Raw genomic sequence first — 19,317 nt, 5'->3', positions numbered from 1 at the left:
TCTCCATTTGCTACAGAGGGTGGGGATACTGTGTGTGAATCCCCCAAGCAGATGGGGTTTTTTTTGCAGGGGTTGCTCGATCCTGGGTAGGATTTTGTGGGGTGGGGATATTATGGAGTATTCTAGCCCTGCCTGTGCCACCTGGCACACTGCAGTGCCCTGGGATGTCAGGGCTGACGCCGCTGCCAAGGGGTGGGGAATATTTTGGCACTCAAGGGCTGGAGGAGGTGAGATGCCAACTGGAAAATCACCCCATGTGCCCCTGGGGCCACCTCAGGGCAAACCCCACAGCCAGGCTGAGCCGGCTGGATGAGAGTGACTGGGGCCCATGGGCACAGCCCCTGGGCACCTCCCTGCCCAAAACAAGCCTGGGCTAACCAGCCCTGCTGCCAGATCTGCTCTCTGGTCTGTCTGGGCCCTGGCTGTGTGCCATGAGTGTCCTCAGCCCTTGCTGCACTCCCAGCCTGCCCTGGCCTGAGGCTCTGAACGGAGAGTTGGTGCTGGCTTTTCTGAGAGCTGCAGGTCTTCCTCCTTGCCAGTCCCACCACAAGCCCTTGGCAGCAGTGAGTGCCACCATCAGCTTGGCACTTTTGGGAGAGGGACTGAGGGTGCTGGGAGCCCCAGCAGAGCAGCAGGGGCAGGTGTGGACCCCCCCTGCCCTGAGCTTGGGGCTGAAGAAGGAGGATGGGGCTGCACTATCCCCAGCAGCGTTTGCAGGGCTGAGTGACAGCCAAGGTGCTGCTGCCAGACCAGGTGTCCCCTGCATTACTGAGGGCCCTGCAGCGGGGATATGGTGGGAGTGGGGGGACCAAGCAAGGCTGACTGCATCAGCCCAGGCAGCTGCCCAAAACAGCCTGGACATAGTCCTGGAACAGGCACAATGCGTCTCAGTGGAGTCACCCAGCACAGCAGCAAAGTCACAAGGTGTGCTAAGGTCAAGGCCACAGCCCCCAGGCACTGCCTTCCGTGTACAGGGCTGGGGTACCCACCCGCTGTCCCCCTCCTCCCTGCAGTGACATGAACCAGGGACAAGCATGCTGCTTTCTAGAAAAAGTTTTACTGTCCATTGCAATATATTAATGATGCATATTTCAATAAAACAATTAAAAACCCCCGCTTGCTTGGAAGAGGAGGCAAGGGCGCTCAGAAGGGCAGTGCCTGGCTTGAGTGGATCCCAGAGTTGGACTCCCGGGGTCACAGGGGGTGGGAGAGGGCAGAGGGCAGCCCCTCTCCACCCCTGCCCGCTGGCCACATCATCACCCTGGTGTCCACATCCAGCCCAGATCAGCAGAAACCCGGCCGGCCACCGAGTGGCACAGGCCCCTGCAGCTATAGGGTGAGGAGGGTGCCATCCTCCCGTCCGCTGCCCCGGCCAGGGCTGCCGTCGTGGCTGCCGAGGGACTGCAGGGAGCCCCGCGAGCTGTGCGGGGACAGGCTCCGCTGGAGGGGTCCGTCCGCGGGGCCCCCGTTGGGGCAGCCCCCGGGGATGTAGTGGGACGCGCTGTCACTCTCGATGACCAGGTCGCCCTCCTCGTCGCTCTCGGCCGTGCTGTAGTTGCTCAGGTACTGCGAGGCCGGGCTGGGGGTCTGCTGGCTGGGGGTGCTGTCCGTGGACATGCCGGAGCTGCCCGAGGCCTTGCTGCTGCGGATGACGTTGTTGCGCTGGTTGGCCGGCTTGACAGTGATGATGAGGTTGTGGCTGTTGGCCACCATCATGTCCGTCACTTGGTCCAGGGACTTGCCAGCCACATCGATGCCGTTCACCTCCAGGATCTCGTCGCTCACCGCCAGCAGCCCCGTGCTCTCAGCCAAGCCGCCCTTCACCAGGCGGGAGATGAAGATGCCGGGCACCTTCTCGACGCCCTGCGGGGCCACGCGCACGCTGACGCCGTCGCGGATGTAGAAGCCCAGCGGTTTGTCGGAGCCGTGCTTGTGGAGCCGCACGCGCCGGTGCGTCTCGGGCAGGATGTCCACGTCAATGATGGAGGAGATCTGGCGGAAGTCCTGGGGCATCCCGATGAGGAGGTGAGGCTTGGCCCGGTAGTGTGCTGGGCGCAGCAGCCCTTTCTTCTTCCGCTGCAAGGAGTTGGAGGCGAAGACGCTGGCATCAGACTCTGCTGTAGGGAGCGAGGGAGGACACCGGTCAGGCACTGCAGCTGCCGGGGATGTGAGCACGTGCCCTTGGCCCCAGGTGCTGGGGCAGCACTCAGCAGGAGGGCCCTGCTCACAGGTCTCACCGGCTTTTCCTCCCCAGATCATCAGCCTGGCTTTCCCTGCAGCCTGTCTCCGCTGGGGCCCATCTCCTGGGATTACCCAGCGTACACAGGCACACAGGCCAGGATTAGTGGGATCGAGGCAGTGATTCAGCCTTAATCACACTTTAAGCCAAACTCTGCAGTTTAACACTAGAGCTGCCAGCCCTGATGGCCTGGGAGCTGCAGCCATGCCCCAGTTTGGGTCTGGGGAGAGAGGATCCCCGCACGTAAGTGTGCTGTGGTGGCAACCAACTCCCTTAGGGCGAGTCCAACCCCAGGAGACAGCACCAGAGTCCTCTGCCCCACCAGAGCAGGGCTATCTCTGGCATGGGTTGGTGATAGCCACCACTATGTCCTACAGAACTCCGGCATTCCCAAGGACAGAGACTCCCCATCTCCTGGAAATTCATCCCAGGGCTGCAGCATCCTCAGGGCCCCTGAATATCCCAGACTGTGATTTGTGCCCATGTCTCTTATTGCACCATCAGGCACCTTCAAACAGGGTTTGACTCCCTCCTTCTGGACCGTGGCCTGGGGCTGCTCTGTGGGGCCCAACTCCAACCCATCACTCTTGGCCTCATCCACCAGGTGCTGGGGAGTAGCCCCTGGTTCCTCTCTGGTTTCTCCCCAACTCTTTCCATGGGGGAGACCAGATCTGGATGTTCCATCGTCAGCACATTCCACACAGTGTCCCCCACCAGCATCTGGACCCTGCTCCAGCTGCAGGGCTGCTAAGGATGTCCCCAAGCCCAGGGGACATGGGATTTCTCCCTAGCCAAGCCAGCCTGCCAGGGCTCCTGGTTTATAAATATCTCCCTGCACACACAGCCTTGGCATATTTTTAGCTCAGGGAAGGGTGGCGGAGGCTTTCCCACAGCTATTTCAGCACACAGCTCCTCTCCAAGGGGCGCAGAGTGGCTGGGCCAGGCAGGTCCAGCACGCCAAGGATGAGCCCCATGGTGGCCCTGGCAATGTCCCACACTTTCCCCTGCCTTTCCCGTGAGCCTTGGCCCAGCCAAGGAGGGTCAGTGGCATTGTTCCAGCCAGGCTGCCCTGCGGGGATGGCTTCACCCAACGGGGTGATGGCACAGAGGGGAGCCCAGCTGCAGCCTTTGCTTTTTGCCCTGCTGTGGCAGGACTGGCTGCTGTGGAGCCCACTGACAGGAGCACACCTGTGTGTGTGCACAGCTCCCTGCACCCGGTGGTGTGAGAGGCTCTGCAGCCACATTCCTCAGCGACCCAGACCGGTTCAACGACAGCCCAGCCTCGGGATGACCTGGATCCATTTTAAATTAGCTGTGATTCACCCAGGACTTGCTCCTGGCCTCTCTGCTCACCTCCCTGTGGTGCTGCCAACCCCGTGGCCCCTCTCCTGCGGGCACAGCTGGGTGCTGGGGCTCCCTGGTGCTGCTTGCTTGCCTTCCTTACCATGCTGCCCCTGGAGCCAGGCTCTGCCTTCTCCTTCTCCACACTGTGCTGTCTTGGCACAGTCAGCTGTGGGCCCTCACAGGCTTTTCCAGCAGCCCACAGGGTGGCTCTTGGGAGCAGGAGTGATGGTCCTACTGCAGCCGTGGCACACCCACCCCTGCACTGGCTCTCCATGTGACAGCCTGGGTCCAAGCATTGGGCCAGGAACAGGGGATGGTTTGGTGCTGGCAGCAACAGCCCCTGAGCGCACCACAAGCTCCAGCAGCCTGGATCACTGCTGCCAGCTCCCACACCACGTGGCCACAGGGGAAACACATGTCCAGAGCATCCCACACCACCCTGATGTAAAAGCCCAGGAAAACTGACACAGCAGCCAGGGCTGGCCACCAGCATCACCTCTCGCCCAGAGACTCCGTACCGCTAACATGAGCTGGAAACACAGACTCGCACTGGATGCTGTGCTGACCCTGTGGCTCTGGGTCAGGCTCTGGCTCTGTGAACTGCTGACTGATGGTGCTGTGAAAGAGAAAAACTCGGTGCTACTAAACTGAGTGGAAGGGGATGGGCTTGTTTTCCCTGCAAACAGGAGAAATACTCGGAGTGTTTGTCACTTGGAGGCTTTCAACCTCACCAGGACCCTGCTATCAGGATGCTATCAGTTGTACCTGTGCAAAGAAGTGGTTCCCTGGGAATATGCCATTCAGGTAAGGGCAAGCCCCTGGTCTGCCAGGGAGGCACCAAGCTTCTTCCCAACACCAAAAATCCAGCAGCACCTGGCACCCTGAGAGCTCTGCCAAAATGATGGCTGTTGCCTCCTCAGGGCAGGAAGCTGGATGGGGCTGCTGGCGCAGCGCTCACAGGAGGAACACGGGTGTTATCTGGGAGCCCACGCAAGCTTGGCTGGAAAACACGACTTCAAAGGGGTGAATTGCAAGGATCTGCCTTTGCTCACCAGGTTGCATGGGGCTGGGCTGAGGCAGGTGCCCTCGGCTGCCAGGGTGAGCCTGTGTGGTTGCCACAGCCCTGGCAGGGTTCTGGCAGCCTCCCAGTGCCACCATTTCCACATCCATCCACCAAAGCAGTGGCTGGAGGGTATGTGACCAGCCATGCCCCTGGTATGGAGGGTATGTGAGCAGCCTGCCCACTGGCACAGTCCAAAGGTGGAACCAGCAGTGCTGCGGGTTGTGGCTCATCTCTCTTGGTAGGAGGACACATCCAGTGCCCCGCTTACCCTTCTTCTGGATGATGACCCTGAGGAGGGGATTGGCAGAGGACAGGGCTTTGTGGTAGTTGTCGTCGTTGTTGATGGGCAGGAGGTCGCCATGGATGTCTGTGTAGCCCAGGAGCACGTCCACCCGCGGGATCTGGTGCACTGTCTGCAGCAGCTGGTAGAAGTCCTGGAAGCTGCCGGCGCCGGAGCGCTTCATGGCAAAGCGGCGAAATTCAGCGTCGAACTGCAGAGGAGGAGGAGGAAGAGGATGAAGAGGGTGACTCTGGGCAGGGCTGGCCCCGGTCGGCAGGACTGATGCAGGCAGGGCATCACACAAAGCTGCCACAGGGCAGGCAGAGCCAGTCGGGAGGAGCCCGTCCCAAAAACAAAGTAAAAGGAGAGAAGCCGTTTTTCTGCCCAAACACTGAAGTGATGGGGCAGAAAGATGGCCCCGCGGCAGAGGAAGGACCCTCTGGCCGTACCACCAGCCGTAGCAGACTCCGTGCTGCCGGGAGGCCCTTCCCTGCGACACGGGCGCTGCCGTAGCACCTGGTGAGCAACAGCGCTAATTAATGCCTCCTTCCGTCACGACGAACGAACGGGAAGCCAATTAAGAACAGGCTGAGGAGCGCTGCGAGGATCGCGCTGCCCGCGGGGGTCACACCCCAGCTGTCGGGGCAGGCGGTGGCCACCACGTCCTGGGAGGGAGGACACTCTGCACCCTGCCGGGGGTCCCGAGCAGGCAGTGGCGCAGCTGGGCGAGTGCACAGCTGGATAAGGGTGCAGAAAGGGAGTGCACGCATCTGGATGAGCACAGGGGTGGGTGGATGGGCACAGGTGGACAACGGTGCATATCTGGGTGACCGCATACATCTGGGCAAGGGTGTGCCAGGTGAGCACATATCTGGATGAGCAGATACGTCTGCGGGAGACCACAACTGGGCGAGCGCACAGTCATGCAGGTGTGCACATCTGGAGGCGCGACAGGGGCTCGTCCCTTGCTGGGGGCGCACATCTGGGCGATGGCATAGCCGGGGATTAGCATGCCTTGGCGAGCGCGCACATCTCGGTGAGCGTACATCTGGGTGAGGTGTATCCCCGGGGTGACCGCACACCCCGTACACCCGCACCGGCGGGGCCACCCCGCACACCGGGGCTGCCGGAACGGCGCACCGGCGCCCTGCGCATCTGGCGAGCGCTCCGCCGCGGCGTTCCCACGGCCGCGCCGAGCGAGCCCGCGGCCCGGCAGAGCCCACGGTGCCGGGACGCCGCGGCCGCCGGGCCGGGCTGCGCTCGGGGAGGCTCCGGGCAGAGCCGCCGCAGCGCAGGGAGCGGAGAGCCCGCACGGCCTGGCTCCCGCGCCGCTCCCTGGTGCGCGGTGCCACCCCACGTGTGCTGCCCGACGCGGGGGCGACGCGCTCGGTCGTGACCCGGCGGAACCGGCACGGGCATCGGCATCGGCATCACCGGCCCCGTCCCCGGCGGGCGCTTACCTTGCTCTTGACCTCGATGACGGGCTCGGCGGAGCGCGCCGGCGTGCGGTGGTGCTTGGCCATGGTGCGGGCCGGGCCGGGCCGCGGGGCCGCGCCGCCACCGCCGCTCCCGCGGCCACGGGGGATTTTCACCGGCCATGACGTCACCGGCGGGCAGGCCGGGCGCCGCCGCGCCATTGGCCCAGGCGGGGCGCGGGGCGTGGCCGGACGGCTGCTGACAACGTCGCCGTGGAAACGGGGGTGGGGACGGGAGGGCGGCAGGACCCCCATCCTCATCCCTGTCCCCATCTCCGTCCCCAAGCCCGTCTCCATCCCAGTCCCCTCCACGTCGGCCCCGTCCACCCGAGCACGGCTCCGCTCCCCGTCGGGCTGACGCCGCGCCGGGACGGCACCGGGCACCGCGCCGGTAACCTCGGGCATCCCATCGCTGTCAGGAACCTCATTAGCGACACATTAAACCCAACAGCGGCCCCTCTCTGGGGACACCGAGCTCCGGCACGCGGCCAGCATCCGCACGGAATCCCCGCGAGTGGCACCGGTGAAAGCCTCGGCCCTGCCCGGGAATATCCCAGCGTTTCCCCGTGCTGGGACGGGGCTTCCCATGTCACCGGTTTGGTGGCCTTTGGCAGAGGCAACCCTGGTAGCAGGGGATGTTTTCCAGCTGTGTCCCTCATTCCCCACCTCCTGGTTCGTTCTGGCTTTTCTCCCTTGTCTGGCAGGGAAGTTTCATGCCGCCCCAGAGCAGTGTGGGCCAGGGAAGGTTCATCGTTTTGGGGATGATTTGCTTTACTGAGCAGTGGAACAGCTGAGCGAGTGGAGGGAAACGGAACAAGTTCACCGGGAGTGCGGCAAAGCCTCGCCGTGCCTGTCCCAGCACCAGGCTGCCAGGACGGGCAGCCAGAGCACATCTCAGTGCTGCCAGGCTGTGCCCACAGGTGATGCCCGTGGGATGTGTCTCTGGCAGAACTGGCTCTGCTTGGGCACAGAAACTCTCAGGGACAGACAGAGAACCCCTTTCCTGCAGACCCCGCTGCAGTGCAGCTCTGCCAGCAATGCCAGAGCACACTGTGAGCTCCCTCCTTCCAGCACCAGGGTCACCAGCCCCAGCGCCTGAACAAAACCAAACTCTTGATCACGGACTCGGAGGAATTTTGGAGCCAAAGGGGCCACGACGGCAGCAGCATGAAACAGTTTTTAAAACCAAACACCCAACGAGCACAGTGCTTCTGACAGAATAAACATTTCGAACCAAGCCCAGAGAATCAGCTTGGCTTGTCTGGATTCTGCTGCCCTTTGATCCTTGCCTTATCCTGGCCCAGGGAGCAACTTTTGGTCAGGACAAAATTGCATCACACCCTGGCATCCCTACAGCACCAGGCTTGTGTTAGCTGCTCTGTGGCTCCTGGCAGGCTCGTCCCTTGTGTCACTGTGCCTGGGTGAGCAAAGGAGCATGCCAGGCTGTGAGACCGTGGGGCATCTCCTCATATGCTGGCAAATTCTCCTCCGGCTGTTCCTGATATGCCAAGAGATTGCCATGCCATGAAAACCAGCCTGACCACAAACAGAGCTGTAAACTCATCAGCAACACCCCACTCAGCCCCCCCCCCCCCCAGTTTTGTTTTTTTTTTTTTTTTTAAACAGAGTAATTGTGTTGAGTTCAGAGAGATAATCCTGATTTACACTGTGGTTAATATTTACGCAGGTGACAAAAGCAGCTTGCAGCCCTTCATCTCCAGTTTTGGTAAATTTGAGTTAATTGTTGAGTAGGACAGTGGGGTGATGTGCTGTGTCCCCTTATCTGCTGCCACAGAGTGAGCTAAACTAAGCAGACAGTATCAGGGCAAGTGTTTGTTCTGCCTCAGACCCAGGAACTCTGAATCAGCCTCTGGAGCTGGAGCATGTGCTACCCGATGTTCAGATGTGTCCACTGACTCCAGATCCACCAGTTCTTGGCTGCTGTGGGTGAGAGCAGTGAGGGTCTGGCTCCAGACATGGAGGGGGGCTGCTGAGGTTTAGCACTCATGTACCTCAGGAGGTTGTTCCTCCAGCTCCTGCTCCTGCTCCAGGGCAGTGCTGGATTCAGGTAAGTTTGTCCAGTGAGCAGGCATTTTTCCCAGCAATGGCTCAGACAAGGAATGAGCAGAAAGCAGCTCAGTTGAGTTCTGCCCCTCTTCTCTGTGATGAAGGAGAAGCGCGAGGCAGGATCAGCTCGAGGCAGGATCAGCGCTGTGGCTACAGCTGTGCAGCTGGTCCATGGGCGAGCAACAGCACGGGGAGTCCCAGATAAAACACAGAGTCCAAGATCCTGGTCACTCCAACACCTGCAGCCTTACCCTGTCCTTGCCACCCATGGGAACTCGCTTGGTGCTCTGAACAAAGGCTGCAACCAAGCGAGCAGCAAAGTCACCTTGACTTTGGCAATGGCAAGGGTGGCCCTGGACACTGTGTTTGTCTTCCCCCACTGTCAGGAGGAGCTGAGGGATGGGGATCACGATCTGTGCTGATGGAGCAAGAGCAGCAAATAGCTCTGGCAGCATCTCCTTGGGTTGGTGGGACACAGAGCAGAAGTCGGGGAGGCAAAGCCCACCTGGGCATTGAGCCCTCCCAGGGACAGCAAGGACAGAGCAGGCAGGAGTGCAGCCCCAGCGCTCGCTGTGGGATGTGGATGCGAGAGAGGAATGGGCTCCGGTGGAATTCTCCACCCTCACAAGGGCGTACCCTGGCAGCTGCGGAGGGTTCACCCGGCCAGACCCAGGCTCAGCTCACTTCTTCGCGATTTTGTTTTGTCGGTCCCTTGGGCTCGGCTCTGCCCCGGGCAGCCGCGGGGTGATGCATCCCCGCGGCAGAATGGCTTTCCTGGTTGCAAAATCTAGTCCTGGCTGCAGACTCATCCGTGCCTTTGGGCAACAGGTCTGGCTGCCAAGGAATACTGAGCAGCTCCTGAAACACGCAGAGTAAATGCCTGGTGCCGAGAGATAAATCCGACGTCTCACGTTCCTGCAGTTTTGTTTTGCAGGACGCGAAAACCCCCTCCTGGTGCACCAGGATCATTACCACGGGCTTTGAACGTGCTGGATCGCATCTCACAGGATGATGGGCGAGAGGAGGAGCACTCAGAAGCTGCTGGTCCACATTTTTTTTTTTTTTTTGGTTTTTTCGGTTTTTTTTTGTGGGTTTTTTTTGTTGTTTGTTTGTTTGTAAAGATGTCATGAATTATTAACTTTCCCCAGCATATCTGCACACTTCTTTTGGTTCCGCCCAGAAATACGGTTTGTCCTGTACCCACAAAGCCCTCAGCAAACCGGCTGAGGTAGCTACACAGACCGGGTAAAATAACCATAGGGAAAAAGGGGATGTTTCACCTGGATCAGGCTGTGGATGCAGCACGTGCAGGGCTCCACAGAGCTGTGCTGCTCCAGCGGGCGAGGGGGGAGGGAAGGCGAAGCACGGGGTGCATCGCGTTGGTGCCGGAGGTGCTGTGGTGGAGGGCGGTAGGGAGGGAAAGACGGAGGAGAGCGGCAGCGGCCCGGCCATGGCCTCCGCCCCTCAGGGCCCGGGCGGGGCGGGGCGGGGCGGGGCGCGGTCGCCGTGGTGACAGCATAGCCCCGCCCCTCACCCGGCACCACCCAATCAGCGCCTCTGTTTCCTCACGGCTCTGCACGCGAGGCTCCGTCCCATTGGCCCACGTGGCAGCCCCGCCTCTTCCCTCATCGAGGCCAATCAGCCGCAGCCACCGCGGCCCTGCGGCGGGGCGGGCCCCTATAAAGCTCTCGCCGGGAGGTTTTGCAGTCACCGCCCGCCTGGCGCCCACCATGGAGGAGCCGCTGTCGCTGCTGGTCCGGAGCCCCGCGCAGCGGCACCGCGACCTCCGGCTCAGCGCCCAGCCTGCCTGGACCGTGCGCCGCCTCAAGACCGAGCTGCGCCGGCTCCTGCCCGACGCGCCGGTGAGTGCGCAGTCCGCTCTTCCCGCAGCCCTGCCGGGCGGCTCCCTGCGCGCAGCCTGGGTGGGTGGTGGGGGCCGCGGCGGCAGCTGCCGCGGGGCTCTCGTGTGGCTCCGGGACCGGTACCTGTCCCCCGGGGTGCCGTGGGAGCGGTACCTGCCCCCCCCCCGGGGTGTCCTCGTCCCGGTTGCGTCAGCCGCGCTGGGGGCGCGCTTGGGCTATTTTGGGGCTCGTTTGTGGCCCGGCCGCGGTTAATCATTAACCGCCCTCCCGGCACGGCGCGTCCCGCAGGTGTGCGGGGACGTCAGAGCCCGCTGGCACCGGGGAGCTGCGCCCGGGCACCGCGCCCAGCCGGGCAGCGGGCGGCCGAGGCCCTTGCCGGGGCTGTGAGGGCACGTTCCCGCTCCCGCTGTGTGCGGTGTGGCGTGCGGGGCTGGAATGCAGAAGCGTGCCTTCCCCCCGGGCCGCAGGACGCGAGAGCTGCTGGAGCAGCTGCGCTCCCGCGGGAGGCTCTGTGGCCTTCACAGAGTCAATAAACTCGGGAAAGACCTCCAAGTTCAACCTTCGGGCAAATGCCACTGTGCCTGCTCAGCCGCACTGTGACATGCCATGTCTCTACTCGTTTTTTGAAGAGTTCCAGGGATAGTGGCTCCATTTCCCAGGGTAGCCCGTTTCAATGCTTAGCCACTCCTTCAGTGAAGAAATTTTCCGTAACATCCAGTTGGAGACTGCCCTCCAGACTTAAGGCTGTTTCCCCTTGTCCTGTCACTAGTTGCTTGGGAGAAGGCCTGATTCCCATGCCTTTGCCATGCTTTCCCTGGGAATGTGGTGATTAGCCAGAAACAGGCTCCATGTGCTTCCCCAGCTGCTGTGGGACAGCTGCTGGGTCCCATTGGATGGGCTGTAACAGATTTACTTGACAAGACCTCTGGTGCTGATCAGATTAGATGGAACTCCAAACTTCTGTTTTTAAGAAATACGAATGGTTTTGTTGGGACAGTAAAAGATATAGCACATGGCCAAATTCTTTGCCCAGGGGACTTTGGATTCTTATGCAGGTTTGCATCTTGATATTATCCCACTTGGGCATTCAGTTTTCTCATGAGTTTAGCTGAATTTAGATGTGCACCTTAACATGTGGGATGCTCCATGCCTTTCTCCACCAACTGTGAGCTGTGTTGGTTAATGCTTGGCAGAGCAAGTAATCCTATTCCTTGTTTTCTTTCTTCAAAGCCTGAAGAGGACCAAAAGCTGATTTATTCTGGGAAGCTGCTGCTTGATCACTACTGTCTGGGAGAATTGTTGCCAAAGGTATAAAAAAGTATCTTTTATGATGTGCTGAAATATATCCAGAGAAGGGATTTTTTTTTTTTTTAACAGATCTTCCCTTATATTTCAGCATGGGGAGCTGCATGCTCTTCATTTGGTATACAACTTCAAGACTCCTGCAAATATGCAAGGAACCAAATCAGAGGTAATTAAACTGAACTCTGAATCTTGGGTTTGTAACTGAAAACAAGAAGTGTTGGATGACCATTTTCAAGTTCCCTTTTACTGCAGGTTTTCCCTATTAGTGCAACAGCAGTATTAGTTTGTGATAATTTGTTTGGGAGTGTGAGAATGTATTTGGATTAAGCTGAGTAAAAAAAAAAAAATGCCTCTACAGTTCATCAGTAAAAATTCTCATGGTATCTGTTAAGAAGATCTAGTTGTGATGTGCTGCTCAGGGGAGAAATGCTTTCTGGTAGATTCAGTTTTATTAAATAGATTGACTTGCTATGTCCCAGGCATGCTTGGACAGACTGAGCTTGTGGAGGGAAGTGGTTCTGATCTGTTTGGGGAAGGAAGAAGGCTGAGAACTGCAGACACTTTAACTGCTCCCATTAATGACTCATCTTTGGCTTCCTCTCTACAGGCTCAGCCTTTGTGCTTGAGCTCAGTATGGACTGCTCTCAAGTACAAATGGCCAGAACCCATTCTTTCTTTAAAGGGGCTGGGCAGATGTTTCTAGAGGTGTGTTCCTGTTGCCCATTAGAGGCACTGTGAGCTAACCCTACCCATGCCTGCTGGTTGCTAGATGTGAGCCACCTTTGGCTGGGTGTCAGATACATCACCACAGGACAGCTCTTGAACTGTGTACAGCAGTTTGTGCAAGTACAAATTTACTATAGGAAAAAGCCAAAGTGTCTTTTGTATTTTATATTTTTATAACCAGATGGACACTGAATGTGTTCATAAGAAGTAACAAATACAGTGTGGCTATTGTGAAAGAGTAGCATCAACTCATTTTTGCCTCCCAGTCATTTGGTTCCAAGAGGTTTAAAATACTGATAGAGGTGTTTGAGGTGCTGTGCAGGAATAGGTGTTAAAACAAGGGCATACTTTGTGGGGTGCAGACTTTTTGCATAAGGTGTGTGTGCTGTCCTGAGTGAACCTCACTGGCTGCCCTGCTGTCTGTAGGTTAAAGCTGATCAGCCCAAGTTACCATCAGAAGCCAGGCAGGAATCCAATGTGTCTTCCTCAAATGGTGGAAGGTCAAGGAGCTCTTCAGGTGTCCACTCTTCAGCAGAAGCCAGTAATGGGTAAATACAATTTTATGCACATTTTGAGATGTTTAAGATGGTATGTTTGTGTTGGATGCCAGCTCCTTATGCCATATATACTGTCATAAGTCCATAGAACATGGGCCACATATGATGAGGCTTTATATAAAAGCTTTATACATACAATAATTTGGATTGGAATGGATCTTTAAAGGCCATTTAGTCCAACCCTCTGCTGTGAGGGACACCTTCCACTAGATCAGGTTGCTCTGTCCAACCTGGCCTTGAACACTTCCAAGGATGTGACATCTAAAGGAAAATGCACTGTACTGTTAATTAGGAAGAAAAGTCTTTGCTTTGTTCATGTGGGTAAAGAGGTGTCTAGAAGGAAGAATTAATTTCGTATTTGGGTGCACAAAATCACAGAAGCTTATTTACATTGTTCTGTAATAAATTGCTTTTGCTGTGAGTCCAATGTTTGCTAATGAATGTGTTCAAATTTTGACCAAGGCTGGAAACAACTCAGCATCCCTTCCAGAGTGTGGCTCCTGGCTTCTCTGCTTACACAACCTACAGCATGCTTCAGATGTCCTGGTTCCAGCAGATTTATGCAAGACAGTATTACATGCAATAGTAAGTGTTCTATTCCAAGCTGCCAGTAGGAAGTAGAAACTGTAATACAAGAAATTTGGGAGCTCCTGGCAATTCTTCCTCTTTTGATGGTGCTTGGGGACTTTTTCATCATAACTTGTGCTGAATGTTGTAGCAATGTGCCCCTAACTGTGCTGCTCTGGTGCTGTTCAGGCCAGTGGTTCTGAATCTTGCCCATTGCCTGTCTGACTCTTCCTTGGCAGGGCAGGTGTCTCTGGAGTAAATCTGATCCTGCTGATGAGCCTTTGTTCTCTTTTTTGACTGCTCAAAGTGCATACAGCATTGACTGGACATCAGTGATAGGTCAAGCTGAGACTTGCAGAAGGCTTTTAGACTACCTGCAGATTGCTCTAAATTGTTTTTGTGAAGTATTGACATTACTGTTGATAAAGGGGAGGGTGCCTGGTTTGATTTGTTGAAGTCACTATACAATTGTTATGGGTAGAACTAAAACTTGTTTATAATGCTTCTGTAGCCTCTAAACTTAATGCTTTCTACTTGCATGTGATCTGACTATTGCTAAAGATAGACTTTCACACACAGGGCCTGTGTGAAGTGAGAGGATTTGACTAAGCCTCATTCTGTACTTTGTTCTCTGGTTCCAGCTTGGCTTCTACTGCTGCATCTGCTGACCCATCCCATGCACGGCATCCTCAGGAGATACCAGTGGCACCAGTGACACGTCCAGCTCCTCTCCCAGACCCATTTCCTGCCCAAAACCAGCCTGGAAACCAGAATGTTGCTGCTCAGGTTAATGCAGTGGCTGACCAGAACTTGAGGATGAATGCCCAAGGGGGGCCCCTCATGGAGGAAGATGAGGAGGGTGGCAATCGAGACTGGTTGGACTGGCTCTACTCAGCAACACTCTTATATGTTTTTGTCAACATGGTCTATTTCTACTCCAGTATCAGCAGACTCCTCCTCGTCATGGGTGGCACTGTTCTGATGTATCTGTAAGTGTATGGTGCTAATATTTGCTGTTCAGAAGGGTTTCACTGAAGTACTGAGTTCTGTGCTCAGGAAGCTCAGCCTCCTGGTGGTTGAGCTTCATAGGACTCTTGCACCTGGAAAGGGCAAACCACTCCTCTATATCCTGGTATAACTCAATATTTAGAAAAATGATAATTAAGCCTGTCTGGATTAAATTAAGAATGTGGCTGATCTCACTGGGGTTTTGCAGTTTCTGGTGTGGCTGTCTTTCTATTTCAGAAAACTACTTGAAACCAAAGTAGCCCCTGTGGTAAAGCTCCAGCAACTCAGCAGCATAGAGCAGACAAACCTCTAGGTTTAGTGTAGAAAATTAGTTTGTTGGGAAATTAGTGGTTGAAGTCTGGGAAGAGGGTCTCACACTTGCTGTTTCAGTCATGCATCAATGCAGTTCTTCTGCTGTGTTGCCCCTCTGGAGAGCAGAACAAGCTGAACTGAGTGGAGTGTCCTGAACTGCCTTTGAACCTCTCTGTGTGGGGGAATATAATTAGGATAAAAACACAGATGACAATGGACCCTCAGCTGCTATGCTTTGGATGTCTTATCTGAGAAAAATGATCTGTCCTCTTAAATTCTTTGATCACCTGTGAAACAAGTGATGTAGGTGTCCGAATTGTAGGCCTAGGAGTTAAAAGTGGAGCAGCTTTTCCAACATCTATGTAGACTTGGAGAGCTGAAGGCTAATTGTTCCACTGAAAGGACTTAAATTTTACTGTTCATGTTTGCCAGCAGCTCTGAGCAGTTAAATGTGCAGCTGTTGTGTAACAGGATGAGTAATGTTGAAACATTAATTAATGAATTTGTTGCCTTCCCCAGGCACCATGCTGGACGGTTCCCATTTAGACGAAGACCAGTTCAGCCCTTCCCAGGCAATGTTCCTCCTCAAGCTGCTCTAAACCAGGACCAAAACAATAATTTTCAGGTATTGTCTTGCTATATTTTTAAACCATGAAACCCTGGGAAGTTTTGCTTTTGCTTTAATAATTGTGTAGTAGAAAAAAAAATATTTTCTTGAAGCTTCTGTAAGACAGTATGGGAGAGTAATTGCTACCTGAGGTCCTCCATTGGTGTAGTAAATTCCTTAGTTCACCGAGATATTTCAGGGTGAAGGTTATCTTTTAGCTGCTTCTGTCCTTTAGGAAGTTGCAGTGGGAATTGGTCTGTTACAGGCTGTAACTGAGGGCAGGGTTCAGACTACACCTCTGTAGGATTTGTGTCTATGAGCAGTTTGAGTCTTTCAGTTCAAGCTGACAGTTCTGATGTCAATGAAAGCTAATTAATAGCTGTAAATATGTAATTCACCTGATCTGGTGCTTGATGGCTGTCCAGACAGTGTTTCTGGACACCAGTGTGAGTTAACCAGTAGTGTCCATGTGTGGCTTGGGCTTTTGACTTTGTATCTGGGGCTACTTGAAAAATCTTCTATTCAAACGGTGACATTTTGGCAACAAAAACACAGTTTGATGCCGGATTTTTTCTAATGTGTTTCTGAAGTTCTTTACCAAATATCCTTTATTTTGACAGGGGGAAAATGGAGGCAGAACAAATGAGTCTGAGGCACCTCCTGATGAGGGACAGGCTTTCCAAGAACTGCAGCAGGCCAGCCCTTCACTTGTGAGCACGGTGTGGGTTTTTTTCAAGACTTTCTTTGCCTCCCTCCTTCCAGAAGGGCCTGGACTGACCCGTAACTGATTTGTCACCAATCTGCTTGTTGAAACTGCAGTGGACACCTGAGAGAACCAGATACCAACTCCAGGCTAGGTGTGGACAGGGATGGCACTTCCTCTGGCTTTCACTGACCATGCAAATAAAGCTGCAAGAAGCCTTACATCATTACAACCCAGAGACTGAGATGCTTGTCCTCGTTCCAAAGAACTTTGTTCCATAGCATTTATTAGGTACCTATGTAGAGGCTTGGCATTGTGGACTTGTGCACTAAAGGCACAGGCTCTGAGTGGGTGTGCAAAAATGTTAGGGAAGCAAATTGCTTCTTCTGTGCAATGTGATTCCTGTTGGAATGTTTCAAATGCTATTCTAATTACACTGAGTGTAGGATATCAAACAAAAATTGCTAGATATGCATTAGCAGATTTTTAGGAAAGATCTATTGTGAAATTGCTTCAGTATTTTAGATTTTCTTTGTAAATATTTCCCTATGAAGAATGTATTGTGCAATCTCCTTGTTGGACAAAGTGGAGGACTGTGAGATGGTGATGTGGATAAGCAATTACCTCAGTGGAGTTGCAGACTAAATTTCATGTTGCCGAATTCAGATAGTTTAAATTCAAGATTTAATTTCTCCTGCTCTTCCTCCTCCTCTGCCCTGCTGCCAGATCATGGGGGAGGAGTAAGTATGTTCATGTATAAATATATTTAGCAAAAACTTATGCAAAATGTAAACTTCTTCACTGTTTTGGATGCAAAGTTCAAGCAGTCTAATTCCTGTATTCAACTTTGCATTCTCACTCCATTGCAACTCCTCTTGTATTGTTTCATTGTGTTCCCTTTAATTTCTGATATGATTAAGGGCTGTTATTGAAATAAAATTTGCAGGCATTTATATCCATATTTGTATATATCCTCTAAAGCACAGGGTGTGTTCTTACCTATTTTTTATTGAAAAGTCATGATGAGGGAGTTGGGATATGAGGGGAAAAGGTGCTTAACTCAGTTCCTTGCCCAGCTGTGTTCTTCAGCAGGTAAAGTGCCTTGAATAGTTGGGAGTTTGTTTGCTTATGGAAAGCTGGTAACAGAAAGGCAATGGACATCTTGAAATGGGTAATTCTGTAGGTATGTGGAAAGCTGGGCTGCTTGAACCCTGCCTGAGACTCGTGGTGGAGTTGCTACACAGTCTTGGCTTGGGGTTTAACTTGGCTTGGAATGGGCTCTCTAGGAACAGCTGCCACTCCTGGAACTTGTCACTCTTTTCCTCTGCTGCCTGCACTTGGCAGGGCAATTTGAGGAGCTTTGGCAGGGCAGGTAATGCTTGACCTTGCCATGTCAGATCAGACTAATGTTGAACATGGTTTGTTGGTGTTAGCTGTGGTAGCCACTTAATCCTGGTGCTGGTTTTGATTTGAACAAAAAATTTTCCAGGCTTGTTTTTCTGCCATATCTTCAGTTTGCTGGAAACTTGGAGGATGGGTAGGACAGTGGTAAAATAATTTCTAAGTATTTAAAATGAAGTCATTTGAGAGGAGGTCAGTTTTGTTGCCCCAGATATATCCTACATAAGCCTTTGAGGATGTTCCTGGAGGAGGTGCCCACTCTTTCTTGCCTTGATAATGCTGTGGTGCTGCTCTGGGAATTGCACTCCCCCAAAAAGAGGCATCCCCAGGCTTTTGCATCCTCACAGTCTGTGTCCCTGTCCCTGTGGTAGGCACAGGGTGGATGACAGCCATTCCCCAACCCTAGACACAGCTGCAGCTCACACCTGAGCTGCTGCACTGGGCGTGCTCCACATCAAGGGTGCTTTGTGGATTGTGGGTTTTTCTCCCTCAGGGTGTAGCAAGCCATCACTCAGGTATCTTGGCAAAGTGCCTAATTAACAGAGCTGTGCCTGTGCACAGTTTTAGCAGGAGAGAGCAGTTCCTGGTAGCCAGAAATAAACTGGTTTGGTATGGTTAAGACAATGAGCACATAATGCTGGATTACTTGTGAAATCTCTAGTCTGAAAATTTATACGAGACAGCAAAACATCTGTTGTCTTGCAGCTTTTGCTGTTACCAGGAGCAGGCCAGATGGATTTAGAACTAGTTGAAAAACTAATGAGGTGTAGCTAATGCCACTGCAGAGATGCAGTGAGAGTCCTGGGCCTTAGAGGAGATTTCCTTAATGGTTCTGTGAAATGCATAACCTCTGCCATTGGGGTCGAGGGGAGCAGAGGCCACATAATGTTGAAGTAAATCCAGTGTAATCCTGCAGAGGCAGCTGCCAGTGGTGTGCACCCAGGCAGCAGCACTGGGATGTGAGGGAGCAGTGCCTGGCTGAAGGCTCCAAGCACTTCTGACTGAGCCAGCCTGGTGTTACTGGGAGTTGGGAGTTTGGGGTGGCCCTAACCCTGCCACTGAGCCCTGACCAGTGGATGCCTCTGGTTGCCTGAGACCGTGGGAGCAAGCAGAGGCAACTGAGGCAGCTCAGCTTGGAGAGATGTCAGTGTAGACAGTGGGGTATGTGAGGAGGGATGGCGAGGAAGGGCATAGAGCCAGGATGCCAGCTGTGGGTGCCAGTGGGCATGGCCCTGAAAATGGGGGAATCCAGGTTAGACATGAGGCAAACACAAGCCTTGAGTCTTCCAGAGCAAGGCTGTCCCCTCTGCTGGGATGGAAGCTGAGAGACCAGAAGGGGCCTTGAGGCTTGTGGGTTTAGGATGCTGGGTTTGCCTTGGCTCACTCTTCAAGCCCTGATTCTGCTGCTGGTTTAGCTCCTCTGCAGGTGAGCTGCAGCACCCGACCGGTTCAGCATGCATTGTGTAGGGCTCCTGAGAGCAGGCAGGCTGTGACAGTGAAAGTCCTCTGAAGGGCCACAGGGTGGCAAAGTGAGCAGCAGGATAAAGCCAGTTCCTCTGCTGCTGTGTCCCCTGAGACAGCTGCTCCTAGCTGAGAGCAGTTCTCTGTCCCCACTGAGAAACAAGTTGGTGAAAAATGTACAATCTGTTTTTCTCAGACGCCTTTGTTCTTATTGTGGAAACTCCTAACAGGCTGCTTACTCGGGGAGCCACTCAAGTCCTGTTTGTCACTACGGATATGGTCCTGTCCTCAGCTCTGGGAACATAAAGCTCACAAGAATGAGGTTGATGCTGGGCAGATA

The 19,317-nt window shown here is 54.5% G+C and overlaps 2 protein-coding genes and 1 long non-coding RNA gene across 6 annotated transcripts; 2 read left to right on the top strand and 1 right to left on the bottom strand.

Annotated features, from left to right (window-relative positions):
• Positions 1-1,037: 1,037 nt before the first annotated feature.
• PARD6A (par-6 family cell polarity regulator alpha) lies at positions 1,038-7,112 on the bottom strand. 4 transcript variants are annotated; one of them, XM_053952607.1, is made up of 4 exons: positions 6,387-7,112; positions 4,915-5,137; positions 4,080-4,199; positions 1,038-2,117 (listed from the first exon to the last, which is right to left on the bottom strand). In XM_053952607.1, the coding sequence occupies exons 1-4, from the start codon at positions 6,804-6,806 to the stop codon at positions 1,330-1,332; spliced, it is 1,551 nt and encodes a 516-aa protein (XP_053808582.1). In that variant the 5' UTR covers positions 6,807-7,112; the 3' UTR covers positions 1,038-1,329. The 4 variants fall into 4 exon arrangements, with proteins under 4 accessions (XP_053808582.1, XP_053808583.1, XP_053808584.1 ...); XM_053952608.1 differs by having other exon boundaries at positions 1,038-2,114; XM_053952609.1 differs by lacking the exon at positions 4,080-4,199.
• Positions 6,836-7,648, top strand: LOC128793444 (uncharacterized). Its single transcript, XR_008432809.1, has 2 exons — positions 6,836-6,924; positions 7,106-7,648. It is a non-coding gene; the product is annotated as an uncharacterized LOC128793444 (long non-coding RNA).
• Positions 7,649-10,070: 2,422 nt separating this feature from the next.
• On the top strand, positions 10,071-17,068 carry HERPUD1 (homocysteine inducible ER protein with ubiquitin like domain 1). The gene is made up of 8 exons (XM_053953022.1): positions 10,071-10,330; positions 11,561-11,638; positions 11,727-11,801; positions 12,788-12,909; positions 13,381-13,503; positions 14,127-14,474; positions 15,325-15,430; positions 16,033-17,068. Exons 1-8 carry the CDS (start codon positions 10,199-10,201, stop codon positions 16,198-16,200), a joined length of 1,152 nt encoding a protein of 383 aa, XP_053808997.1. The 5' UTR covers positions 10,071-10,198; the 3' UTR covers positions 16,201-17,068.
• The last annotated feature ends 2,249 nt before the right edge of the window (positions 17,069-19,317 follow it).

The sequence above is a fragment of the Vidua chalybeata genome, chromosome 11, assembly GCF_026979565.1.
Source record: "Vidua chalybeata isolate OUT-0048 chromosome 11, bVidCha1 merged haplotype, whole genome shotgun sequence".
Lineage (NCBI taxonomy): Eukaryota > Metazoa > Chordata > Aves > Passeriformes > Viduidae > Vidua > Vidua chalybeata.
The sequence above is the reverse complement of the archived record's forward strand: the minus strand, read 5'-3'. Positions and strand labels throughout refer to the sequence as shown.

Bases quoted from the DNA above. Each gene is read 5' to 3' on its own strand.
- PARD6A (XM_053952607.1), bottom strand. From the start codon at position 6,806: ATGCCCGAGGTTACCGGCGCGGTGCCCGGTGCCGTCCCGGCGCGGCGT. The intron at 5,138-6,386 runs GTAAGCGCCCGC...CCTCCTCTGCAG, and splicing joins TCATCGAGGTCAAGAGCAAG to TTCGACGCTGAATTTCGCCG. The intron at 2,118-4,079 runs GTGATGCTGGTG...CGCTCCCTACAG, and splicing joins ACGGAGTCTCTGGGCGAGAG to CAGAGTCTGATGCCAGCGTC.
- HERPUD1 (XM_053953022.1), top strand. From the start codon at position 10,199: ATGGAGGAGCCGCTGTCGCTGCTGGTCCGGAGCCCCGCGCAGCGGCAC. The intron at 11,802-12,787 runs GTAATTAAACTG...TGCTGTCTGTAG, and splicing joins TGCAAGGAACCAAATCAGAG to GTTAAAGCTGATCAGCCCAA. The intron at 12,910-13,380 runs GTAAATACAATT...ATTTTGACCAAG, and splicing joins TCAGCAGAAGCCAGTAATGG to GCTGGAAACAACTCAGCATC.